Here is a 27748-nt window from a genome sequence, read left to right on the forward strand (position 1 = left end):
CATCCACCTTTCGCGGCATGCACATGACGTTATTGCACACTAGTCCGACGCCGTGGGACCCGTCTCACTTCATTTTATAGCTATATGACGCCGGCGCAGCATCCGACGCCACTGGGCCCGTGTCTGCTTCTTCAAGAGCTCTACCACGCCGGCGCACCGATCCGACGCCAGGTGAGCCCGTCGCACCTCCTTTTTCGAATTTCGTTTCACACACATACACACACGTGAAAGACAGCCCGTTATTACATAGCATGATTATGGTCATGATGAGCAGTTATCAAATCATTCGATTACTTAAGAAAACAATGAAGTTATAACAAATATCTGTTTGAAAAAAAGTTCTATGTCATTCCTATTCATGCAATGCTACAATGTGGTGGACCGCTGACAACTGGTCGACAGGAATGAGCTTCTTATTCTCTACATTCCTGTCCATAAATATTTGTGAGTGTTCATACTGTGCAATTTTAAATAGTTATAGAGGCTAGGGATTCACTTCTGCATCACATTATGGTAGTGTTGGAACACAAATTAGCTTTGTTAATTTACAGTAAAGTCGAACTTTTCAACTAATTTACAGATGATTTTCGTGGCGTGAAAGCTACGCTACTCTCTTGAATTGAGCAGTGCCTCTGAACTTTAGGCGCCAAAGTCCGGAAAGGGCCCATTAGTGTAATGAATCTTGTATCGCTATCATGAAAGCATCGCTGAACTCTCGTCTATTATCTTAATACCAGTCTGAACGTCCGGCTAAAGCCGGGCTTCAGACTTTCTGTGGTGTTTGTTTCGCTCGCTTCACTGATCAACGAAAATTAATATTAGGGCCGTTTTCTATTAAATTGGACTCGTTTATCTCCAACAATCTTTCTTCCTTTTTATATTATAACCAAAGGTGAAAGTTTTCATCTTTCTAAAAGCGCCAGTTCTAAATTTGGAAAACATTCGATCTTCAGCTTCAAACACTCCTCAATATATTGTAGGCAAAATTTAAAGGCATCACCCCACGAATCTGAGGTGGCCCGGAAGATACGGCCTCAGGCGTTTTTGCGCACTATTTTCTACAGGAAGTTCGACTGGAGCGCGCCAGCCTTGTGCGGCGCCGCATCTTCCGGGCCGTTTTTTACGGCAATTAGGAAGAAATGGAGCGAATCACCCTCCTCTCTATAGTCTCCCATCCCGTATACGAATACTCCACCTGAAATCTGCACCACCTTAGATTCGTGGAGTGATGCTTTTAAAAGTATCACTCGAGTTATGGGTTTTCCTCTGTTTTCTATGAACTGTTATCAAAGAATGGTGTTTTGGCATAAAAGGACGTGAAAGACATCGTCCTACTGATAAAGATAACGTTCCACGTCAGATCACATAAACAGCTTGCTACTATTTAAGCAGCCATTTGCACACCCGTTTCCACTTTCTGAGAACGGAATGCTACAAACTTGAGGCGAACGAAGAAAGACATATACACGCGGAGGAGTCATAAAAGTGGAAAGCAAAGCGCCCAATGGCCACGGCATTTATCTTTTGCGACATGCACACAAAGTTACTGCGCACCATTTCGACGCTGCGGGAGCCGTCGCACCCCATTTTACAGCTATCTGGCGCCGGCGCACCAATCCGATACCGCGGGACCCGTTGCAACCAATTTTATAGCTATGTGATCCTGGCCCCACTTTTTCGAATTTCGTGGCGCACACACACACACACACACACACATACATACATACATACATACATACATACATACATACATACATACATACATACATACATACATACATACATACATACATACATACATACATACATACATACATACATACATACATACATACATACATACATACATACATACATACATACATACATACATACATACATACATACATACATACATACATACATACATACATACATACATACATACATACATACATACATACATACATACATACATACATACATACATACATACATACATACATACATACATACATACATACATACATACATACATACATACATACATACATACATACATACATACATACATACATACATACATACATACATACATACATACATACATACATACATACATACATACATACATACATACATACATACATACATACATACATACATACATACATACATACATACATACATACATACATACATACATACATACATACATACATACATACATACATACATACATACATATACATACATACATACATACATACATACATACATACATACATACATACATACATACATACATACATACATACATACATACATACATACATACATACATACATACATACATACATACATACATACATACATACATACATACATACATACATACATACATACATACATACATACATACATACATACATACATACATACATACATACATACACATACATACATACACATACATACATACATACATACATACATACATACATACATACATACATACATACATACATACATACATACATACATACATACATACATACATACATACATACATACATACATACATACATACATACATACATACATACATACATACATACATACATACATACATACATACATACATACATACATACATACATACATACATACATACATACATACATACATACATACATACATACATACATACATACATACATACATACATACATACATACATACATACATACATACATACATACATACATACATACATACATACATACATACATACATACATACATACATACATACATACATACATACATACATACATACATACATACATACATACACATACATACATACATACATACATACATACATACATACATACATACATACATACATACATACATACATACATACATACATACATACATACATACATACATACATACATACATACATACATACATACATACATACATACATACATACATACATACATACACACACACACACATAAACTCGCTATGTATAATATCATGATCATGATATTATATATCATTATCATTATATATAATAACGGGCTTATTCTGTCACGTGTGTCTGTGTGTCTGTGTGTGTGTCAGTCACGAAATTCAAAATGAGGGGTGCGACGGGTCCACCGGCGTCGGATACCTATAGAAGGGGGTGCGACGGGTCCACCGGCGACAGATACCTATACAAGCAGGTGCGACGGGTCCACCGGCGCCAGATACCAATAGAAGGGGGTGCGACGGGTCCACGGCGTCGGATACCTATAGAAGGGGGTGCGACGGGTCCACCGGCGCCAGATACCTATAGAAGGGGGTGCGACGGGTCCACGGCGTCGGATACCTATAGAAGGGGGTGCGACGGGTCCACCGGCGTCAGATTGCTGCGCCGGCGCCAGATGTCCAGAAAAAGGAGTGCGACGGGTCCACAGGTGTCAGATACCTATAGAAGGGGGTGCGACGGGTCCACCGGCGTCAGATTGCTGCGCCGGCGCCAGATGTCCAGAAAAAGGAGTGCGACGGGTCCACCGGCGACAGATACCTATAGAAGCAGGTGCGACGGGTCCACCGGCGCCAGATACCAATAGAAGGGGGTACGACGGGTCCACCGGCGTCAGATGTCCAGAAAAAGGAGTGCGACGGGTCCACCGGCGTCAGATACCTATAGAAGGGGGTGCGACGGGTCCACCGGCGACAGATACCTATAGAAACAGGTGCGACGGGTCCACCGGCGCCAGATACCAATAGAAGGGGGTGCGACGGGTCCACGGCGTCGGATACCTATAGAAGGGGGTGCGACGGGTCCACCGGCGTCAGATAGCCTTAGAAGGGGGTGCGACGGGTCCACGGCGTCGGATACCTATAGAAGGGGGTGCGACGGGTCCACAGGTGTCAGATACCTATAGAAGGGGGTGCGACGGGTCCATCGGCGTCGGATACCTATAGAAGGGGATGCGACGGGTCTATCGGCGCCAGATAGCCTTAGAAGGGGGTGCGACGGGTCCACGGCGTCGGATACCTATAGAAGGGGGTGCGACGGGTCCACCGGCGTCAGATTGCTGCGCCGGCGCCAGATGTCCAGAAAAAGGAGTGCGACGGGTCCACCGGCGTCAGATACCTATAGAAGGGGGTGCGACGGGTCCACCGGCGTCGATACCTATAGAAGGGGGTGCGACGGGTCCACAGGTGTCAGATACCTATAGAAGGGGTGCGACGGGTCCATCGGCGTCGGATACCTATAGAAGGGGATGCGACGGGTCTATCGGCGCCAGATAGCGTTAGAAGGCGGTGCGACGGGTCCACCGGCGCCAGATACCAATAGAAGGGGGTGCGACGGGTCCACCGGCGACAGATTCCTATAGAAGGGGGTGCGACGGGTCTATCGGCGCCAGATAGCGTTAGAAGGCGGTGCGACGGGTCCACCGGCGCCAGATACCAATAGAAGGGGGTGCGACGGGTCCACCGGCGACAGATTCCTATAGAAGGGGGTGCGACGGGTCTATCGGCGCCAGATAGCGTTAGAAGGCGGTGCGACGGGTCCACCGGCGCCAGATACCAATAGAAGGGGGTGCGACGGGTCCACCGGCGACAGATTCCTATAGAAGGGGGTGCGACAGGTCCACAGGTGTCAGATCCCTATAGAAGGGGGTGCGACAGGTCCACCTGGCGTCGAAATAGTGCGCAATAACTTCGTGTGCATGACGCAAAATATAGATGGTTGCAGCCATTTCATAGCCGTGGCCACTGTATCGCTTTGCTTTACACCCTACATGACTCCTCCGCGTGTCCATCTCCTTCTTCGTTCGCCTCAAGTTGGTAGCATGCCGCTCTCAGAAAGTGGAAACCCGCATGCAAACGGGTGCTTAAATAGTGGCAAGATGTTTATGTGATCTGACGTGGAACGTTATCTTTATCAGTAGGATGATGTCTTTCACGTAATTTTATCCCGAAACGTCATTCTTTGATAACTGTTTATAGAACAGAGGAGGAAAACCCATATTTCGCGTGATATTTTTAAATTTTGTCTATAATATATTGATAAGGAGTGTTTGAAGCTGAAGTTCGAATGTTCTCAAAATGTAGAACTGACGCGTTTAGGAAGATGTCTATGAAATGTTTCGCCCTTAGTTATAATATAAAAAAGGAAGAAAGATTGTTGGAGATGCACAAGTCCAATTTCGTAGAAAACGGCACTAATATTAATTTTCGTTCATCAGTGAAGGCGAGCGAAGCAAACTCCACAGAAAGTCTGAAGTCCGGCTTTAGCCGAACGTTCAGACTGGTATATAATAACGGGCTTATTCTGTCACGATAATGATATTATATATCATGTTATTATCGTATTTGATCTTTACGTTGTGTAATTATAGTTTTGGTTAACGATTCACGGTTTCTTTTCATTTGCTCTCCATGTTCCACCACCGAAATGGACATAAACGTAGAATAAAGCCATGATCGGAACGAGACTCCTGAAATTTCTGTTATGAGCATGCGTTCATTTTCGAATACATGACCGAATGTAGCAGTTGTTTAACTGCCTGCAAACTGCTGCTTTTGCTAGTTCCTTGAAACAGCATTCGCAAAAATCTTCGATTCTTGGTTTCTACGCATAGCTGAGTTTCAGAACACGGGCTGCAAGTGTCAGAACAAAAATATGAAACACATATGGTAGTTAAAAAACTTAGACGTATCAGAAGCAGCAGATAGAAAATTTTTTCTGACGACTTTTCAAATTTTTTTCTGAAAGCTTTTTCACTTAGAGTTGTTGAGTTGATTGAAGAATTATAAAGTACATTACAAGCAAGAGTATGCGACAAACTACTCTTTCCACTCGAATGAGCTCAATTTTCATCTCTTCAATCTTATAGGCGTACAGGTAGTTTAGCCGGCGAAACTGGTCCGAAAAATAAAATCGTGTACTAGGGTGGCAGTACGATTCCATCATGCTTTACATCTCAAAGGGAAACCTCTCATTTGGCAGAGCTGTCATTGCCATACTCACATTGCCTCTTCAAGTTTACAGTCGCATCCGTAGAGCGATAACCAATTACAATAACTTCACTGAGGGCTCTCCCGAATTTCTGCTTTTCTTCTCGAAGGAAGCCTTTTTATAATAGCAACACCTCGAATTGAAATGAATGAAATCGTGGCATTTTTTCTTCTTCTCTATTTCAGTAGAAAATTATTTTTCTTTTGTTTTAATTGTTTTAGCAAACTTCCAATACTTCTTGTGCATTCGGCATTCTTTTTTCGTATTGTACCGGCTGGTCCACATGAAGTGTGACGCAAAAAAAGCTCCTCACATCTTTACATCAATCAATCCAAATAAGAAAAATTTTAAATATTTAAATTCAATAGTCAGAGAATTCTACGGAATTTTCACACATCACATATGGAATGCCCGCATTTAGCTTCAATACAAGCAACTAATCTCTTCCGGAATTTTTAGAGAATGCGCGCGATCTTTTTAGAGCTCTTTTCAGCGAGTCACCTCCAGTGACTTGTGTTTGAAAAAAAAAAGTTCTTAGCTCGAAAATCGACCAGACAGCAAAATCTAGAAGATTGAGATCAGGCGAGTTTGATAGCCAAATAATTTTGTTCAGAAATCCGGAAGATTGGTCTCACCTACTCCAGTGTATTTTTTGGAGTGCCGGTACCTGGACCATGTTTTGAAGCTACCTCGCGGCTGCGTCGCAGGCTCCTATCTCGGCCGGGCAATAGTGGGGCTGAAGCGTGCAATTGTCGCATATACAGATGAGGGCGCCACCTCTGCTCTTCAAGTGTGGTGTTAGCGGTTGGTGGTGAGGGAGGGATGATAAAGAAGTTTATTATTATTATTGATATTATTATTACCCATTAAGTATTCACAGAATGATGTCCACTAAATAAATGTCCACATAACAAGCATGACCAATGACCAATATCAATATAAGAAGTGACTAAATAGTGTGAGTTTCAACAAAAGAAACACAAATAATGACCAGTATCAATATAAGAAGAATCGATATCTGATCGATAATCGATAAGGACCAATATCGTGAACTGCTCCAGACTTGTTTCAACTGTAGTAAAAAGAATCCAGATGCGAATGATGACGATGAAGTAACTATGGATGAAAATCTAATATTTACACGTACTAAACTTATGCTAACAACACACTAAAAACAACTAGACTCATCTAAACTTACGCTACACTTCTTCAAGCCGCCAGTAGCCATTTTTGCAAACGGGATACTGGCTGCTTACCCCGCAACAGCAGACGATGTGCGACCAGGCTTTACAAACTGTATCGTTTGTACAGCTCACGTAGACCACTTCATCGTCATCATTCGCATCTGGATTCTTTTTACTACAGTTGAAACAAGTCTGGAGCAGTTTACGATATTGATCCTTATCGATTATCGATCCGATATCGATTCTTCTTATATTGATACTGGTCATTATTTGTGTTTCTTTTGTTGAAACTCACACTATTTAGTCACTTCTTATATTGATATTGGTCATTGGTCATGCTTGTTATGTGGACATTTATTTAGTGGACATCATTCTGTGAATACTTAATGGGTAATAATAATATCAATAATAATAATAAACTTCTTTATCATTCCTCCCTTACCACCAACCGCTAACACCACACTTGAAGAGCAGAGGTGGCGCCCTCATCTGTATATGCGACAATTGCACGCTCCAGCCCCACTATTGCCCGGCCGAGATAGGAGCCTGCGACGCAGCCGCGAGGTAGCTCCAAAACATGGTTCAGATACCGGCAGTCTCTTCTTTGTGCCCTGAGCTTACGCCCAATTTTTTTAAAGGTCCAGTCAGTGCCTTACCGATTTCTTTGCTTCAAGGAATCACCGCATCTCTGAATTTGCCATAGCCAGTCACACTTCATGTGGACCACACAATATATTTCATTGCCTTCGCTCCCCTGTTTTACGCTACCGCTTTAGATCATGTAAAATTCGTCACTGATTGAATCTACGAAGTTCCAATTCTGGCTTCACAATAGCTGTTAGTATTAGAGCTACCAGTTAGTAGTAAATATGGAGGACCGGTGGGGATGCAGGAGGGCCAAAATTAGCTTAAGCCAACAATTATAAGTACACTAGAGGGTGACTTCTGAGCAAAAACACGTCTTAGGACCTGGAGTACCAAATGTGCAGCAGCAGAGAAGAAATAATCATCTTTGGCTAAAGACTCTTAATATCGGTAGCTCATCATGTTGTAGTTCCAGTAACTTCTTGTGCAAAACACCCTGAAGGAGATGAAAACGTAATAACTACGGAAGTTACGAAGCCTCGAGGCCATGTGAAGCAACTCAGGAAAGGGGTTAAAACTGTACAGAATGTGAGTATGTTTACAAAAGCCAATGCACACACTTAGATACTTAGAAGGTCTCTCTTCATTGAACGTGCCGACCCTAGCATCTTTTGAATCGTTCCGTTCCCTCGCCGTCGTTTTTCCAAGAAGCTCTCAAGTTTCCTTGGAAAGGTCCTCGACCAGTACACAGATGAACCCTTAGCTAGTTCATCCGTGTAGCAAACACATCACTCATCTTGTTGGGGACTTTCCTAGCAAGAGTTTACCATTTCTTGGAACCTACTCTAGCGTTCTCTTATCTCTATCGTCGATTGTTCTCATAATGTGACCGGCCCATCTATGCTTTGCTCTGGATATATATTTCGCTGGGCGGGACATTCCTCTTAAGTCGGAGCTGCGAAGACCGGCTAGGTGTTGTGTGCGCTGGTTAAACTTCAAAAGACATCTCTCAAGTGCTCTGTGGGTAGTAAAAGGCTTCCTAGACATGACAACGGTGTCTGTAGACGTCTCAGCTGCGTAACAGAGCGCTCTAAGAATGGTGAGTCGAACGGATGGGCATGGAGATCTTAGTCCATCAGTTGATTCGTAGCTTCCCTGATGGCTGCGAATGCTGCCCACGCTGTTCTCATCCTTCTATTCAGTTCTTCCTTCAAGTCGTTTTTCATTTTCATAGTACGACCCAGGGAGACGTATGACGAAGTTTCCACGATCTGAGAGACTCCAAGTTGTCCTCGTAGTAGACATTCCTTATAAACTGTGTCTTCTTTCGGTTTATTCGTAATCCCATTCTTTTCCCTGCTCCGTTCAAATTCCTTGAGCATCGTTTCTGTTTCATTGGTCCTTCTTGAAAAGTGTCGTCTGCAAAACGAAGGTTCAAAAGAAATCTTCCATTGACGCGTATGCTCCTTTCCTCCCAGGCGAACTGTAGTGCAATTCATCATCTACTGTAATGCAATTGTGAGCAGTTTAGGCGACATAGTATCACCTTGTGGTATCCCCTTTCCAATAGGTATGGTGAGGGGACGGTTGAAAAGCTGTATCGTAGTGGCGCAGCGATCATGACAATTGAATAATGTCCTCATATTCGACGCGTCCACACATTCGGTCCATACACGTCTTTGATCGACCACTGCTGATAGTACTGCGTTCGTTTCTACGCTGTCAAAAGCTTTCTCGTAGTCCACCAAGATTCGAAGAAGAAATAGGCGGTATTCACGACAAACTTCGATGACTCTCATGGCGGTCTGGATGTGGTCCATGGAGTTGAAACCCCAAGGGAATCGTACTTCTTCTTGAGGCTGGGCTCCATACAGCGTCCTAGATATGCCATGCTCAGAAAGCATATCGGAAGTTTCGAAGGTCCTCTCAGTCGCCTTTCTTATGGATAAGAACGCTTCGCGAAGTCTTCCACTGGTCTGTGATCCTTTCTTTCTGAAGGTAGGATGTCATGTGCGCTGCTAAGATTACATGAAGCGGATGGCCAGCAGCCCGAAGAAAGTCTGCTGATATAAATCAGTTCCGGTGACTGCCAGTTTTGGCGCTCTTAATCGCAACCCGCACATCTGAAGAGAGTATCCGTCGTGGGGATTTACCAAGAGGAGAGGGGGAGGGGGGGGATCGGGGTTGTCACAGGAGTTGACAAAAGTAAAAGGTTCGAGTAGAACCTCTTTCTCTCGTGATAATTTCCATCGCATAATGAGAGAAAGTGGCAATCCCGTCATTGCTCAATAAGGTTGTTAGCGGATACTATATTGGCAGAGTCCCTGCAGCACTTGTTCTTCTTCGTGCTATTTCCACGATTTTCTTCTGTCTATATTCCGAAAGATACTCTTGCTAGTCTTTGCTAGTAACCTTTCAATGCATTCGGATCAACCCTGAATGTCCTTCTTTCCAGCAATTCCTCAGTGGTTGTAGGTAGTAGGTCCAAGTTTATCGTGTGAAGCTTCGAGGTAAGCTCAGCCCAGGCTCGCATTCCTCTAAGCGGCAGGTCACGTTTGAGTAATCCTCGATGTGTCCAGTCACCATGGAACAGAGAGTCTAGAAAATGTAATTGTCATATTCGACTTCTTTGTTCCTTCTTTACTGATAGCGGATGTTTTTTTTTCATCCTTTAACTAAGACAAAATTTAGTACGAGGGAGGCAGTGATCAGAACCGCTACAAATGGATAGGACTACTACTAGACATCAAGTAGACACCATCTACGGTTGGTGAGTAGGTAGTCGATCTCCGCGTGAGTCGTACCGATTGAGTGATTCCCATATTCACCGACGATCTTCATGAAAAGAGAATTCCCATGAAAGAGGTGAATGGCGGGCAACATCCCTCACTAGACGATCGCCGTTTTCATCCGATTTCCCAATCCAAATCTTTCAATCATGTATTGCTCTTTTGTGGCCTTTCTAGTTTTGGATCAAAGCCTCTGACAACAAATTTATAGAAGGACTTCTCGTGGCGGATCACTTAGGATAGTGGCCGTGGAGAGTGGCCGGACGGGATGATAATGAATATCTCACACGATAAACGATAGGTGGAAGCTCAGCAAAACCAACTTCACCTACATTTTGCGGCAAAACCTTTTCCCAAAAAAATGACGACTGTACCGTCATTCATTACTCGTACGTTGTTTCTTTGGCTTCTGATCTTTTGTAAAGCAATCACGTGGAATTTGATACGCCTTGCAGCTCCAAGTAGGGAATGTTCGTCAGCCTCTGTGAACGTTATGTGAACAAAGTCTGAGACAGTCTCCGTGGCGAGTCGCTCACGTGTCCCCTGGATGCAAAATCATAGACGTCTTGAACAACTTGAGATTTGATCACCTCTCACCGGTCCCCTTACCGTCCGACATCTGATACGACAGAGCTCAGAGTAGAGGGTACGAGGCAGTGTATATGCTGCAGTGGCGAGTGGACTTTTCTCCGTACTATGTTGCTCTGCCATGGCAAAATCAGGTTTTCGTCAACCTATGCGGACCTCCCACTTTTGCCAGGACTGTCATGAATCTTAGCAGTGATTTACTCTTAGCTAAGCTTCCGACCCCGAAAAGTCAGAATGTCGGAGGTGTCGAACTCTTTTTCAGCCCCGCAGACCCTGAAAGAGGATGTACCTTCGCACTGCATCGCAGTTCGAAGAGCTGTAGAACTCCCACCTCACTATGAGGCAGTAAACCGTTGATGAGGGACAAATGCACTGTATTAAAAATCCTGAGCTCCGTTATTTCGCAATTTATTTTCCATTATTCCCAGAAATTAGGCCAGTTTTACTGATTTCATATTCTGAATAGAATATGGAAAAAGAGCAATAGTCAATACGTTTGCAAAATGTATATGTAGATACTTCGACACATGAGAACGATATTCGTTAGCAAGTGGAACTACAAAATGTAGTTGTAATCCAATGTTCAGTGTTCATATAATTGGAAAACGAAGTGAATGGAAAGTATGAAAAGACTCAATAGGCATATCCTTCAATCTCATCCTAGCTCAAGTGAAAAAATCACCGTTTCATGACTCTGGCAACAAGAGAGTTTGTGAATGTTCTGAAAACTTTTTTTTATTTTCTTTTACAGGAGATTAAAACAGAGCAGAGTGACACGCGTTCAGATTCGGGCCACAAACATGCCACTAATCCAGGCAAAAGCAAAGAAGCAGACCAGGTTAGACGAGTGATAATTTTCTGATAATCTACCTGTAATCAGGATCTCTCTCAATTTTTTTTACTGATGTGAAACAGCAACCTAGATACGATCACAACTAGCATTAGTTGACCGATTGAAAAAATGTTTGAAACTTTCGTCTAAAAGAGGAATGTGGTCGGTGAAGAAGTGATCTCTTTACCCACCTTAGTACAGTTCATTGTTCCGTTCTTTTATATTCAAACCAGTGCTAGCTGCCGGGTTCGCCGATCTCTCGCTAATCGCGCTGTTTTTCAAACACGGACACCTGTACGGGAAAGCAGAAAGTAACTAGGTCAAGCAGTGCTTCTTATAGATCATCTTAGAAGCCTACAAATTACATGAAAAAGTGCGCGAATTTCTCAACATCTAAATTTACAATGATGTATGTGAGAAAACATTTGTTGCTGCGTCACCGCCGTCCTTACAGTAAAAACATGATTAATACTACCAATGTCGGTAGTTGACTGGTGACACGTTCCACGACATGCCGATATCCGTGGTCATATAACTGTCGCGTACCGCGAACCCTAGTTGATAAGTTTGCAGCGACAGCGCAAAAAAAGCTATCAAATCGATGTTGGAATTATCACGGTACGCATATGCGTGATCAGCATGGTCAACTACTCCTGAATGTCAAGTTCCGTCCAATTCCACACGATATACAAGAAGAAACAAGTCGCTTGGTTCCCTCATTCAATAAACGCCCTTGTCGAATACGACCCCCACCCCATTTCTTCTTCTTCTTCCCAACTTTCTTACGACAGTGCTTCGTTGCTGCCAATTCAGTATATTTGAGATTTCATGAGCAAAGAAACACCAATTAGAAGTAGCAAATTTGCTGAAACGTCTTCGAAATAATGCTATTGAAATCTTTAATTTTTATTTTTACCCTAAAATCTATGAAATATCTCTAAAAACCGATAAAAGGACATAATACGACAAAAAAGTGAAGAGTCAGGAGCATAGGTCGAATTAAAGAACAACGAAGAGAGAAAACCGAAAAAGAAATTAACATTCGCTCCTACAATGCGACAATGAGACCGTGCAGGTTCAACACCCCGCTGAGTCAAATTATTGCAGACGAGTTAGAAATTTGAAACCACTTCTAAAAGATGAAAAATTTAATAATACGTAGTGTTCAGTAATTTGAAAGTGGAGTAAGCGGAATTTAATGACCAAAAAGGGTCAGATTCTGTGCACAGTGTTAGGTCTGGATGATCGCAAGTAACTTCGTGGTAAGAGGCCCAAGAGAAATTTTTTAGAAAGTTTTCCAGAGAAGAGTGTTTGCATTCCGAAACAGTAGTATAGTTGTTTCTTCCCACCTCCTAGTCTTTTTGGAATTTAGATGGGACAAAAGTAAACACTTTTCTACTTTCTCTGAACTTTTCAAATATAAACTTTGAGAGAACCAGACCGTTTGGAGAAGAGAAGCTGCACACAGAGGTTTCCCTGGGCCTCCTGTCCGAATATGTGAGTGATTTTTTCTAACGCCATCTCGTTTTTCTGGAATGGGAAAACATGCCAAAATTCCGATTTTTGCTCGCTCGCCGAAAAGTATGTGATCCTGAACAAAGTCTAGTAACTCGAAGAAACTTAGAGCGAAGTACATCATCTTCGAGTATGTTGTAGTCAAAAATTTTCCCCATGATAATTATTTATAGTTCAATTCCTCATCTTTTGTGGAAGTTTCAAGTTTCTATCTGCTGAAACTAAAATTAAATATAATATTTAGTAATCTAATCTTCTAATAGTATCCTTTGTAATCATGCTATATAATAACTGGCTTAGTCTGTCACGTGTGTGTGTTTGTGTGTGTTCCAAAATTCCAAAACGAATTTCCAAAAAGGGGTTGGAACGGGTCCCACGGATTGGTCCGTCGGTGCCAGATAGCTATAAAATGGGGTGCGACGGATCCAACAACGACCGACGGCATGGAATTATTGTGAAACATTGCACTATTATCGCACAGTAACTTCGTGTGCACCGCGCAGTAACTTCACAAAAGGTGAATGGCACGTTGCCACCGTTTCATGCCCGTGGCCACTGCGCGCGTTGCCCTTCGCGTTGCTCTTTGACTCCTCCGTATGTCTATTTTCTTGCACCTTCGCCTCAACTTGGTAACATGCATTTTTCAGAAAGTCGTGTTGTTGACGACATTAACTTGAAAATAAGCTAGACTAATTCAAAATTCATTAAACCATCTTCATAACTTTTCTTTTTCTTCTCCGATGCTGTCATTCAAAATGTAAAATTACCCACCCACGACGACAGAATTCTTGACATTGTTCTAACTACATACTCTTGCATAATCAGCGTTAAACTTTGTCCTCCGTTAAGCTCTTCTAACCACGCTGTTATTCATTTTGGAGCGCCAAAAGCTATATTTGCTGCAGAGCAGTCTACGCCGAAACTTTGCTGCCGATCATCTTTATCTGAACCATTACTTCTTAGTGTTGATTGCCCTATTCGATCAGTCTTCTTCGTTCGGATATCTACCACAGACTCCAGTAGTAAGGTGTAGGATGGCCTTACAAAATCTGTTCCGTTACGTTTTCCACATGCCTTTGCTCCAATCTTCTACGTGAAATAGGAGCTTTAACCTTCCAGAACGGTCTACTTCAAGAGTTAGATGACCCTTTACGTAGTCCGCTCTAAAAGAGAAGCGATATCGAGTTGCGATGTGAAGTGACCAGTCCACGAAACGTCTACATTTATGCCTACGACATAAAATGAAAACCATTACCAGGCTTCCCGTGTTTGTGGATAAATCTTTGTGCTATCCATGCCAGAGATTTTAACAAAGCTAGTCCCCTAGTCTCACATTTTACCCACCCATGACGACAGAATCCGAGATCAGGGTGTAGTAGTCCCAGAAAATATGGACGTGGATCTGCTTCAATCTGTTGCGCTGATATGTACCTCCATCCTTCCGAAAGTTACAATACCTTAAACGTCTTGAACCCTTTTCCGAGACGTTCGATAAAATTCCATTGATTGTGTACAAAGAACGTGCTTCCTTATCTGCTACTCTGGCTCCCATCTTTAGCACCTCAGTGCTCTTAAGTGAAATGCCAGCGGTTGAAGGAAGGCAAAGTCACAAGCATTCCATGATCTATTGAAACAATTTTATAGAACATCTACCGGTCTTATTATCGTCCCCCTGACACCTGCGCTGAGTATGGAAAAAATGTAAAAAGAAATGAAATGTACAAACTCTTTTGCCTTGAATCGAAAATTTTCACTTGATTCTCATTGAACATCACTGTTCCATCAGAAGCGTCAACATCCACCAATTCAAGTGACTGTGCCCTTGAAGTGAGTGAATTTCAACTTGCTTTGATTTTAGTGCAATGGATGTAATTTATGCTGATCTGACCAGATCATTCGATAAGGTGTACCACTCCAATTTAACTGTAAAGCTTCAAGACTTAAAAATACGTGGTCATCTTTTACATCGACTGAGCTCATATCTTCACAACAGAAATATGACGGTCAAAGTTGGAAAGATATACGATGTACTTAACTAAACTCCCTTGCAGAAGTGGAACTCCACAGGGCACTGTTCCTTCTCCGTTTCTTGTATACGCACCTGCCGAATGTGCCCGAATGTGCTTCGCATGTTAGAGACCAAACACGCGCTGATGACATTAAGATTTACGACATTCATAATTATGATAATGACTCCATGGGCATGTGCAGCTTGAGGACAGACGTAGACTTCGCCTTCTGCTTTCGAATCCTTGGAAAAGAAACTAGGTTAAAACCCACCAAGATTGGTACGTCAATACATAGCAGTGAAAGATATGGTGGCTTCACTCCGTATTACGCAAGAACTCAAATAGAAAATTAGCTTTCATGATCAATAGCTTCTTCTATAGAACAGCAAGATAGTTGAAGCTCTTACCTCAGCTCTATTCTTTAAAATTGATCGCAGTAAAATATTTAAGAGAAGTTTGAAGAAGATTGAGATATCCTAGTGCCTGACTATTGACGTCTTACATCTTCTTTCTGAAACTACTAACTTTAGTGCTCAATTACATAATGTTTGGTGACGGAACTGTATGCAGATCTGATCAATGAGATCTCTTAGTTGTCTTCTGCGCTTTATACTGATTTTCTTACACTTATTTTTTTCAGCTTACTGCGCGACCACTTAATGCATTTTTTTAGCATCTGTTCCCTCCTGTTATCTCTGTTTTCAGCTCTTTCTGGAATCTCTTCTTTTCGACTTCCGCGGTGTCCAGCTGGTAATTCTTAATTGTCGAGTGTCTGGATGCTAGTCGTTCAAAAATTACAAAAGTTGGCGAACTATTCCACTTCTCGTCTTGGGATAAGTTGATCCTTGGTAAATACAGATGTATGTAGATAGATTGACTATTAGGGACCGTCCACGGTTTGGGAAGTGGTTCTCAGAAGTGGTTCTTTCCACCTTCCGTATGGCGGGAACGACCTGCTTATCTGTTTGCGTGCCACGAGAAACAAACATTGACAGCAGAAACAAACACCTTAAATAACATTAGGTAAATAAATCAGCGAAATATTTCTCTTTGTTTCCACTCGAACTATGTATGGTTTCCTTTTTTGGTGCATCATTGGTGCACATGAATAAATAAGTAAATAATTTGAAAGGAGCTCGCCAATCTCAACATCGGAATAAAACAAATAAATACACTGCAGACGGAACACCAGAAATTTTATGTCTGACTTCATATCTTGTAGTACTCTGGGCCACTCGCATGCTCAGGAAAAGCAGCCCTTTCCTTCCTTTCTTCTATACTTAAACCGTACCAACCGACTCAAATAACGGATATTACGTACAAGGCGTTACAAGTGCCCAGAGTAGATATAGACCAGAATTTTACAGGAGCCAGCTAAAGCGAAGAAAGCAAGCAATAAGCGTTGCAACAAGAACGAGAACGAATGTCCTGTGAAACCACACAAGCGGAAACAACCGCACGTAGATAAGAAGCGAGACAAGAATCACGTAAGCATTGTTATCCAGAGCTTCTTCTTACAATGAGTTGATTCGCATCTAATGACAGCACTGCCTTCTCTCCTTAGTTTTTAAGTCATGTCAATCTGATTTTTTGTTAACATGTACAATAACAGGTAATGTGCACACTAAACCAACACCTCATTTTTGTGTTCACAAAAACCACATTATCATGTGTGCAGTAAATATAGTCGTATTAAAGCGGTCTGAAAGCTCACAACCGAGGTGGACTTTCGAACCGGTGGAGCCAGCAGTTGCAGTGAAGGCTATGGCCGGAACTCTAACTCTGAGACACAACGTTAAGAACACCAGGCCCAGGCTTTTTATTCGATTGCAACTCTACTCGTAATCCGGAACCAGCGATGACTCTACTTCGATGGCAACTACTCATCCAAGCGCACCTTTTCGAGTGCTGCCAAATACGCCACTGTCATGAGGTCGTTTCGACTCGACTACAACTAATGTCAATAGGGGAACTCAGGAAATGAATCAAGCACAACAGATTATGATACTGATCATCTCAAGAACTCCTTCTTGAACTTATAGCATGATTTCAGAAAATAAAAAGGCATAGAATAAAGAAGTCAGCAAAGAAAAAGAAACGTAGAAGGTGAGTGCATACAAGTATAAGTTCATTTACTAAGTGGTGACAATCTGTATAACGTTTGGAAGTAATTCATGGTTGAGAAGACATCAGCTGAGAATTCTGTACTAAGTACAAACTATACGAATCTCTTTGTGTTACCTTGCAAACAAGACCCCTTTCATGCTATGCAGAATTCCTACTTTCAAAAGAACACTTTGCTTTCTAATTCTTGTAATTACTACATTGAGATGACTTTTGCATCCTGCTATGTCCAAGCTTTGAAATCACTACAAAATGGTTTGGCGTTCTAGGTGTATGTAGTGCAGCTGTAAGATTAACTAATTGCTGAATAACAAATAATTGACTCATCTATGTATCTAATTGAGATTTAATCTCAAAATTGCAACAGGAGGAAAAAAAGAGCAGAGAACCTAATGCAAAAACAAGTGGTCAACTTGGCAACTGCTAAGGAGATTGAAAAAGAAAAACAGGTGTCTGATGAAGTCGTCATTTCGCACGAAAGAAATCAGCAGCAGGAGTATGAAAACGAAGATTCCGACACACTCAAAGGAGTAGAAAGCATCCATGATGAGGAACCGGCTTCAGCCGAACCTCAAAAGGTTGAGACTAAGTCCGACACCACTTAAGCAGCCAAAAAGTCTCCGAATATGTCTTTCTATGATTCTCAGTACAGAAAGAGCTTTGTTAATTAGTTATGTCGCAAAATTATTAAATCCTTTGAAAATTTGGACGTTGAATTATTAGAAAAGCATCATGTGAATAAATTTTCAAACACAGTTTGTATGTACATGAGAGCATATCTACAGCTATTCACCTTATGCCAAATGGTTTGCGGAAAAGCAAAAACCTGATCATCGATAGAAGGGATATTAATTAGATGGGTTAGGTGTCACATCGGATAAATGAATAAAGTCTGAAATCTTCAATAGACCTAAACAGAGACCGCAGCATCCATCCTCAAAACTGCTTTCATAGGGTACCCAAAGGAAGCAACTCAGTGCGGTAACGGTGAAAAAATGGGTACGTACGCAACCCTGATGGGACTCTTTTAAAGGCATCACTCCACGAATCTGAGGTGGTACGGATTTCAGTTTGAGTATTCGTATACGGGATCGTAGGTTAGGGAGAGGGGGTGATTCCGTGCATTTCTTCCTAATTGCCGTAAAAAACGGCCAGGAAGATACGGCTTCGAGCGTTCCGGCGTGCTATTTTCTACAACGAGATCGACTGGAGCGCGCCAGCCGTTTGCACACGCCGCGTCTTCCGGGCCGTTTTTTCACGCCAATTAGCAAGAAATGGACGGAATCACCCACCTCTACATAATCTACGATCCGTACCACCTCAGATTCCTGGGGTGATGCCTTTAAAAGGGAGAGTAAAGCGATATTTAATACCGAAACATGGAATTCACAGCAACGACGCATCACATTCTTCGCGACATTCATTTTGTTCGCAGATGCAAGTGAATGAAAAAATGCTCCGTGAATCATACGTTTTCACTGCATAACAGATTAGATTAAGGTAACGTAGCTACCAACAGAACACAAAGATAAAACTTCTCCCAACTCTCACCTCTTAAAACAAGCGATGGTTTCGTCGAAAAGGCCAGAACATGCTTTTTACCCTTCCGAGATCGATCACACTAATCTAAAGACGAAGAAGAAATATAGCAGCAAACCCAAATGTGAGGCGGGAGGCTAGCAAGGTTTGGACTAACTTCAGCCTCAAGAACATGCAGTATATGATGACTAACGTGTGGAAGAATTGCACCGTCAGGACTGATGACGTAGACGTTCTGAGCGCCGGCGCTTTCGAGCATCTCGGCTGAGTGATCGCATATGGCGGCAAACTCCCACATGAGTTTACCGCTAGGGTGAATGCTGCACATCTGAAGTGGGGATCCTACGCAGGTCACTGGGTAGCCCGCATACGCATGCTCGTTATCTCTACGATTCTGAGCCTAAGCTGAACACAGTAGTTCATTTTTTCTAAAGCAAGTAGTCAACACCAAGTATTTTATCTTTTAGCTAACAACGTGTGGTCAACCTTTCTGCGGCTAGTCAACTCTAATTTACCAAAGTTGAGCTCATCTTTGTTTTTACTTTTTCGACATTTTTCCCATCATGAGTTTATTACGGATCGGAGACTTGCACCACAGCACCATATACGGTGATGGAGAGACTTGATTGCACGGAGAGGAAGCTGCTTAGACGGCTGCTTGGTTAGTTTTGGCCTAGCGTATGTCACAATTAAGATCCTTACACGAAAATTGATGTGGTATACCAGCCGATGACATTTGGAAGATATCAACGTCTTGCACCGCCATCGAAAATGGCTGCAGAAAATCGTTTTCGATTCTGATATAATAAATAGATCAGCAGATCGCCTTGTTCAAGGATTTCTGATGAGTTTGTCGAGATCAAACTGGAAGAGGCCGAAAACGGAAGTTCTGGACTGAGGTGGTGAAAGAGGACCTGAGGACACTCGGCGTAGATAGGCAGTCCAGGTGAGACGTAAGGTTTCGCAGAATATGGAATAGCGACGAATGGATTGATTTTGTACAAACTATCGCAGAAGATCGAGAAGATTGGGCAGAACTTTTCTTTTTTTTTTCTACATGCGTGTACATCTCTCCTATTTAGAACTTACTCAACTCGGCAGAATGGTGATTTTATGCAGGACTGCATAAAGTTGGTAGTCCTACATAAAAGAAGGGAACATTGAGGTACTTCCAAGCGAGTGAGGTCAATTATCCTAACCCCACTGGAGCTCATGTAGTCTATAGGCGTAGCCCTTCTTTTTTAACCCTCGGCTGATGAGAGCAGAGAAATAACCTCGCCTTCGTTGCTAACGTATGGTCGTCCGTCTGAAGCAATAAACCTTCACCTGGACCCCTATTCTTTCTATCGATACGCGACAAGATTCCTAGAGTATATGCATACACAACAAAGACAACGTATCGCGAAATTGAAGATGCTGGAATCTCTCTGCAAAAATATGGGTGTAAACGTGTAGTGGTGTAGAGAGTGGTGTCTTGGGAAGGCTGACATATCTAAACTCCGATAACTCTGGGATATTTCGCACTTCCTTTCCAATACTCGCCTGCTACATTCCGTCCCCGTGTGGAAAGAAGCTAGACGTTCCTCCACCGGATTCTGACTCTACCGAAGGGAATGGTCTCACCACACACTGGAATCTATGAGACGTAACGTAAGATACTGAGAATAATACTAAGGCCAGAATGGTACCAAGACGTTCCGCTAACAAAACATGGTGTAGTCACAGATATAACGCGGAAAATGAACAGCGCGCGAAATCCCACCACATTTGAGCGCCGTCAGAGTTTCTCGTCACTACACTTCTTGTGGATATTTTCGTTGGGACTTTCAGTAACAGATGGACCAAGTGTGCATTCCTTCGGGCTCTGGTGATGTAGAGAAAGGATTTTGTGTGAAAAACATCCCTTTAGGTTTTAAGGAAGTAGGTTCCACTGTTATTGTACTTGTGCTGTCTAATCTATCTTGTGTTTTTGTCTTCTGAACTATTCCGTTGCAGTGGGAGCTATTTCACATTTTCCGCAAGTATGGGATTGTACACAATGTGAAGATACCAACGAAGCAAAACTACCCGAACAGCAAATACGGGTTTGGGATTCGATTAAGGTAACATATCAAAATGATTTTTCCAATTCAGTTTTGTTGTTATGGAAGACTTCAATGGCGCCGATCAAGTCCGCTACCAGCTCAAGAATGGAAGGTTCCTAGCCTTAGAAAACGGTGTGCAACTTCAGGTAAACGTACACTATTAACTTCATTCGCTCCTTAATCCTTTCAAGATTTGTCTTATGAAACTTACTTCGCTTTATTTCACTTCTTGTCCAGGTGTCCAGCGTTCACCACGGTGAGCAACAGCGCGACCGTTCGGATGCTACGGAAATTGGAACTCGGTTGGTCTGCATTTTATATGTTTTATACATACATAGCTGCATGTGAATATATTTGAGGGTTCCCTTCAAAGACTTGCAGTGCTCCGTTCCATCAGCTTGCAACAAAAGAAACGGTTCTGACAAAAATACAGGGCAAAAGACGCATCAGTCATCAATCTCTGTAAGATGCTTCTCACAGGATCTTCCTCTTCAAATTCCCGTGAAAGTATGTTTTTAAGGACAAAATTAACGTAAAAGGCAGCGTTCGTAGCAGTTTGCTTCTACTCGCTGTTAGATAGTTCTAGTTACATTTTCATGTATGGCAGCGAAAACGAGAATTCATTTCTCGCTACAAATTCTTGAATCAGAGAAGCGTGGCTTCATTGGATAGTCACCGTTTATACTCATTCAAGCCTTCGATTCCTGGATTCAGGAGGAAAGTTCGGAGTTTTCGCTATTATACTTGCAAACTACGCCCTGTATCACACATAGCGCGCGCGAGGTGAACACATCGAATATTTTTAAACGCTGCCTTTAACTGGATATTTCACCTTTTTACGGTTCAATTGATAGTTGTTTCCTGTCGTTCCCTCTCGCTTACATGTTAACATGAGTTCAGGTTCGCGTCGTAGATTCACCGTTTCCTTGTAAATCTTCTGAAGAGGATTTCGTTTTCCATGTAATCCCGATTGATCAGAAATTAAGTGACGAGTACATTGCCTTACAACGTGAAATGAACAAATACTGCCAGATGAATCCTAATCTTCAAGAGTTACCGAAGGTAGTGCATACTTTTTTTTGCCATTTTTTTTACCGTTGATTGTTTGTCGGGTAGTTACATGTTGACACTCTTCTGCTCGGATGAAGCAAGTTGTTGAACTATCCTGGATGAGTAGAATGAAGTTTACATTCTGGGTTTAATGGTAATGCTTTCAGTAACTCAAAATCTCCAGTCAATGGGATTTCCGCGCGATTTTCGTATACAGGGCTTCTTAACATTAGAGCGGTTTGAGGAATTTCCCCAAAACTAAGTACAAAAACATTCAGCACATAAAGGATAAAGGATGGAGTGTCTGGCATTAATCAATGCGCTTGGGGTGCGCCCCCACGTTCACTTCAATTCAGAATCGTTTGAGGTTTACGAACGTGTAACTGGCCTATACAACCACTTGCGGTGGCTGAGCGATGTTTCAAGTCAGTGTTTTTATCCTCCCAGACAAGTTTGGTATCAATTTATCGACCCCTGGAGTATGAAAGGCTTGGTGAGCACTAAGGCGGATTCGAACCTCCGACCGATCGTGCAGGAAGCGGAACCTCTAACCGCCACACTACACCCGCCCCATTGAGCACGTAATTGGATATATCTGAATTCGAAGGTCATGCTATCTCCATTCAGCATAAACTCCATAGGTAGCGGGACAAACACAAAGTCAATAAAAGATTCCTTGCTCCACAGTTCAGTTAGTATCTGTCACTGATTATGTGATTTCCTCGGTATAACATAAATCTTGGCGGTTAGTGGATATAGAAAACAAAACTTTCTGATGCGCTCGAAGATAAAATTAAAAAGGCCAACTTCTGGGCCCACACCTTTCAAATTGTCTCGCAATTTCTTTTGCCGCCCTTTTACTGCTAACGTCTACTAACAAAAGAACGACTCACATGTTATAACTGTAGCTTATCCACTTTCGTATCTCTTACAACATTTAAAGTGTAGATCACGAGTATGAGAGCGGTCACTCTCAATTTCACCTAATTGCCATCAAGAAGCGTCGTACAGGCATTCGCGGCGTGTCTCCCAGTGAGCGGGCATTCAGCGGATTTCTGACGCTGTCCCTCCCGCTATCTGAGAAGCGGTCAGTACGCCTGCGCACGTCATCGTTACACGCTGTTAGTTGTCTTGCAGCAAAATCCGACCGACAAGGCCTTTGGTTTGGATAAGTGGAATTGAGTATGACTGCACTCATACTCGTGATCTTCACCCATTTAAATGTTCCACAGTACTAGTAGCCACTTCATCTATTACTCCTACCCTTTCGTGGAGATACCCAACCTCGCCGATTTCGTGGTATGTTGCCTTTAAGTATCTCCGGGTAGCAAAACTTTGTTTTCATGGCAGTTATCTGGTATGCCTAGTACATTTACTTTTAAGTTTGAGGAAGTTCATCTAGATGTTCTACAATAACAACAGGCGTTTGGTCTGTTACTGTGTCAGTGCTTAAAAGCAGCATACCACGAATCTGGGGTGGTACGGATTTCAGGGCGCAAGGGGCGGAGGCGTAGCAATAGATGGTGTCGTACAAAACACTATTCTGGAAGCGGCTCTTTGCACTGAAGCAGGGAGAGATGAGCGGAGCTCTCCATAATCTACGACCGCGTATACGGATACTCCACCTGAAATCCGCACCACCTCAGATTCGTGGTATCCTGCCTTTAACAACGTGCAATTATAAGATAGTTTGGGAGTGGAAAGGAAGCTAATATGACATGTGCACCATTCATTTGTCTAACAGAAAGGGTGATCGCTTCAGTGAGAAAACATCTATTCTTGTTCAGTTCAAGAATTTGAGGCCTTAGCTGCTAGTGTTCGCAATCTAACGCAAGAAATTTCAGATCGGTGAATACGCACTATATGGAAGAACGGCAATCGCGTATCGAGCATTGTGCAACAGTGAAAAGACTATGTACCTCGTAGATACAGGAGAAACTGTACCGATCAATCTCTCACTGTTGTGGGAGATTTCACCGTTCTTTGCTAGGCTTCCTAGTTTGGTTAGTTTTTTTTTTTTTTAATTGATACTGTCGATTTGTCGAATTACTGGACGCCACTTTCAGGTTATTCCTTGCGGCATTGCGGGTATTACCTGGAAAAACCCATCTGTAGCTATGTTCAACAAATGCAGAAATGTTAGCAAGTTGGATCTTATTTAGAGATGATTCATATTAGATTTTCCGTAGTCTTAACTTACTGGCGGTGAATGAGTGGCTTATCTCTCTATAGTGATTTAATGCTGTCTTCTTAATTTGATAGGAATTTCTGCCTGAGCATCTACAGGGCTCCCATAACCGAAAATAATTTCTGGGCCTCAACAGTATTTCATCATTGAAAACGGATTCGTAGAATAAGTACGGGTACTACGGTAGTACGGGTTACTAATAAGTGGATGTAGAACCTCTCAATGCTCGAACAGCGAATAGGTCCGGACCGACAAAATAAGAGATGTTCGCACTAACTGTTGTAAGATCGTATTGCCCACGTTCGACTGTCTTTGAATTTTGGCATATTGAAACGTAGTTTTTAATTGATTTTTTTTTTAGCTGTAGCCAAGATTGGTATTGATATTCTTTTATTAGAGAACAGAGCTAACGTTTCGGCGTTATCGCCTTCGTTAGAGCCCGGAAAAAATGAAAGCCATCAGTGACTTATCCTCTCAAGCGTTTCATCGCCCTACAGGAAGCATTCAAACGATAGGTGAGCTCAAACAGCAACACATTAGCCAGCTAGCTGTAGGTGCTTACCTCATTTACTAGATCTGGTTGCCATTTGAGTTTGCCTATCGTTTGAATGCTGTACGGCGATGAGGCGATTGAGAGGATAAGTCACTGATGGCTTTGATTTTTTTCAGGCTCTGACGAAGGCGACAACGCCGAACGTTAGTCGTTGTTTAACAAAGGAATATAAATACCAATTTAGGCTACAGCTCAAGGGAATTAGCTAAAAACTGTTGCAAGATCGCTTTATTTATAAAACCGTGTTTTTTTTAAATATCCATAAAACATAATTTGTCCGCTTGGGTAAATTCAGGATCACCCAGCGAACAAGAGCCCATATCTCGGAACTAGCGGACGTGCATGCATAACTTAGGTATATATCCGTTGAGTTTGTATGCGCATAAAAAGTCGCAAGGTGGATATACAGTCGAAATGAGTGGCGAATATATTCCACCGGATAAGCACAGTGAGTTTAACGTAACGCACGCTCTTGCTCTGCTTGACATCCCCACTCCGTACCTTTCCAATCGAAGGTGCACCGACTCTAAATTATTCGTCCCTTATTTTGTACTCTAACTCGTAGGTTTTGATGACCATTTCTGGTTAACTGTTGGACTTTGCCAATGAGAAACATGTCGCTAAATCATCGTTTTGAAGGAAAAAAACTGGATTTCGAAAATGAATAAAAGGAATAGGATGTAATTTTGTAGCATCGTGAAAGCGAAGAACTTGTTTTAATTTAAACCGAAGTGGTATCTCAAGCCATAATATTTCATAGATTTTTCTGCTTTACATGTATTGCTGTCACTTTTTAATCATTCTGATTGTGACTGAGAAATGATTTAGAATATCTTGGAAGGATACCGTATCATTTTCTTCCCTTTAGGATCTGTTCATTACAGATTTTGAATTACAGCTGGTGTTTTCGTTACCACTGGTAGACGTACCCATTTTCACATATAATTCTCTATTCGGGTGAGATGAAATAACTATTTTTCACTCTCAAATGTGCTAGTACCGCAGTAAGATTTCTCACTTTTTTTTTTTTGTTTTTGCATTTTTTGTTGTTCACGCGAAGGTGGAAAGTAACAAATTTGCATATTCATGCTTGCTCATTAACTGCTTTAAATTTGAATTACATTGAGTTATTGCTTAATACATTGCTGGTTCTTAGAATACATTCAGAGGGTCTTGGGAAATCTTCTTTTGCTGTATCTTTTTTAAAGCGGCAATTCTCTACCTCACGTATTCACGGAGATTATGCTAATTATACTCCATTTCAAGTTCTTTTTAGGCGCTTAGTCAATGGTCTAGATCTTATCCAGCTGGTCTCAGGGCGACAGCATGCGGGTTCTCAAGACTGAGAAATTTAGTTGATTTAGTTGCAGTTTCTGGTGACGGTAAGCGCCTCTACTTATTCGAGTTTTAATCTTATAGTGAAGCCAGTGCAATTAACTAATTTTATTCATTTCTATAGTTGTAGATGACTTCGCTACGTGCATCGCAGCGAAAGGAATGTGTACACAGCTGTCACAAAAACGTTTTGCTTACTCTCGAGAAAGTGTTCTGGACGCGAAGAACTTTCTTAAGGTTCGAGTGTTTCAAATAAAACAAATCAATGGATTTAATAAATAATATATCGTGATTACAGACAGTACTGGAGATTACAGTACTTCCACTCGGATTATATGAGGACCTTTCAGCAATTAAATTTTTTTTTGTCCTAGGAAGAGCAGTGCGGCTGCAAGAGTGCAGCTTATATGCGCAGAAAATGAAAATGTCATGAAAACATTTGGGCATCTCTGGAATTCATTGCAATCACAGGGGACTCGTATGGACAAGATGAGATTGTCCGTACGAGTTTGGAGCTGACGATATTTCAATATGCCTAAGGGAATCAGCTCCCAGGTTGCGCTCCAACAGTTTCTCTATTTCTTCATGCTTCTATATCCAGTTACATGTCATAATGACGCGGGGGATACCAATAACTAGTTGCCATTTGCGGTGTACGGTGTACAAAAAACAGTTCGTTCAAGTAATCTCAATCTCAGGGCTTGGTACTACCGTACTCTGGATAGACTTAGACGACTGCGTTGCGGGAGCTCATCTCAAGTTTGGGTGACACCTAGTGACTGGCTGCGCCAGCATGATACGCTCACCTACAAGCAGCTGAAAATCACGTCGTGTCATTTTGCTCTAGCACCGTAACTTTGTCCGGATGGACATCTAGTGCAGTACGATGCGACAATACAACCAAAGTTGTCTTATTGTTACAAAACCTTTTATCTAGTCCAGATTTCAGGACAAGGACATCTCACCATCGATCAACTACAGTGAAAATATCGCAGAGATCATCAGTGGCGTGCAGACAGTGGCTGTGGCTTGACGTTCCCTGAAATTACTTAAAAACCCATGATGTACTTACCATGATCCTTGTCTGCAATGCAAACTTCTCTTTCTATTGTACATTGCTTCATGTTCACAAATGTCCTACATTTGCTGTTAATAAACTGTCCTTTAAAAAAAAGACGTATATGAATTCATACAGTCTATTTTGTAGCAGTTGTAATAGTACCCTGGTTAGTCGATCAAAAGTTTGAAATTCGCGGCAAAATGCCTTATTCAGGTTATAGGTTGTACTGTAGGTTGAACGACGCCATCAAAAGAGGCCCAAATTTTCGTGTAGCTGGATGAGATTTTAAGCTGCTTCTGTTCGTTTG

General features: G+C 42.1%; 2 protein-coding genes across 5 annotated transcripts; both read left to right on the forward strand.

Annotated features, from left to right (window-relative positions):
• Positions 1–371: 371 nt before the first annotated feature.
• RB195_014120 (uncharacterized protein) lies at positions 372–18237 on the forward strand (the record flags this gene model as incomplete). 3 transcript variants are annotated; one of them, XM_064204242.1, is made up of 7 exons in its annotated part: positions 372–444; positions 8251–8363; positions 11904–11990; positions 13416–13481; positions 16876–16995; positions 17562–17614; positions 18000–18237. In XM_064204242.1, 7 exons carry the CDS (start codon positions 372–374, stop codon positions 18235–18237), a joined length of 750 nt encoding a protein of 249 aa, XP_064060123.1. The 3 variants fall into 3 exon arrangements, with proteins under 3 accessions (XP_064060123.1, XP_064060124.1, XP_064060125.1); XM_064204243.1 differs by having other exon boundaries at positions 405–444; XM_064204244.1 differs by lacking the exon at positions 13416–13481 and having other exon boundaries at positions 405–444.
• Positions 18238–21007: 2770 nt separating this feature from the next.
• Positions 21008–27414, forward strand: RB195_014121 (uncharacterized protein; the record flags this gene model as incomplete). 2 transcript variants are annotated; one of them, XM_013443016.2, is made up of 11 exons in its annotated part: positions 21008–21091; positions 21167–21255; positions 21305–21401; positions 21493–21557; positions 21615–21762; positions 22156–22317; positions 24150–24308; positions 24372–24443; positions 26323–26428; positions 26506–26618; positions 27331–27414. In XM_013443016.2, the coding sequence occupies 11 exons, from the start codon at positions 21008–21010 to the stop codon at positions 27412–27414; spliced, it is 1179 nt and encodes a 392-aa protein (XP_013298470.2). The 2 variants fall into 2 exon arrangements, with proteins under 2 accessions (XP_013298470.2, XP_064060126.1); XM_064204245.1 differs by having other exon boundaries at positions 26512–26618.
• Between the last annotated feature and the right edge of the window lie 334 nt (positions 27415–27748).

This window comes from Necator americanus, chromosome V (assembly GCF_031761385.1).
Source record: "Necator americanus strain Aroian chromosome V, whole genome shotgun sequence".
Lineage (NCBI taxonomy): Eukaryota > Metazoa > Nematoda > Chromadorea > Rhabditida > Ancylostomatidae > Necator > Necator americanus.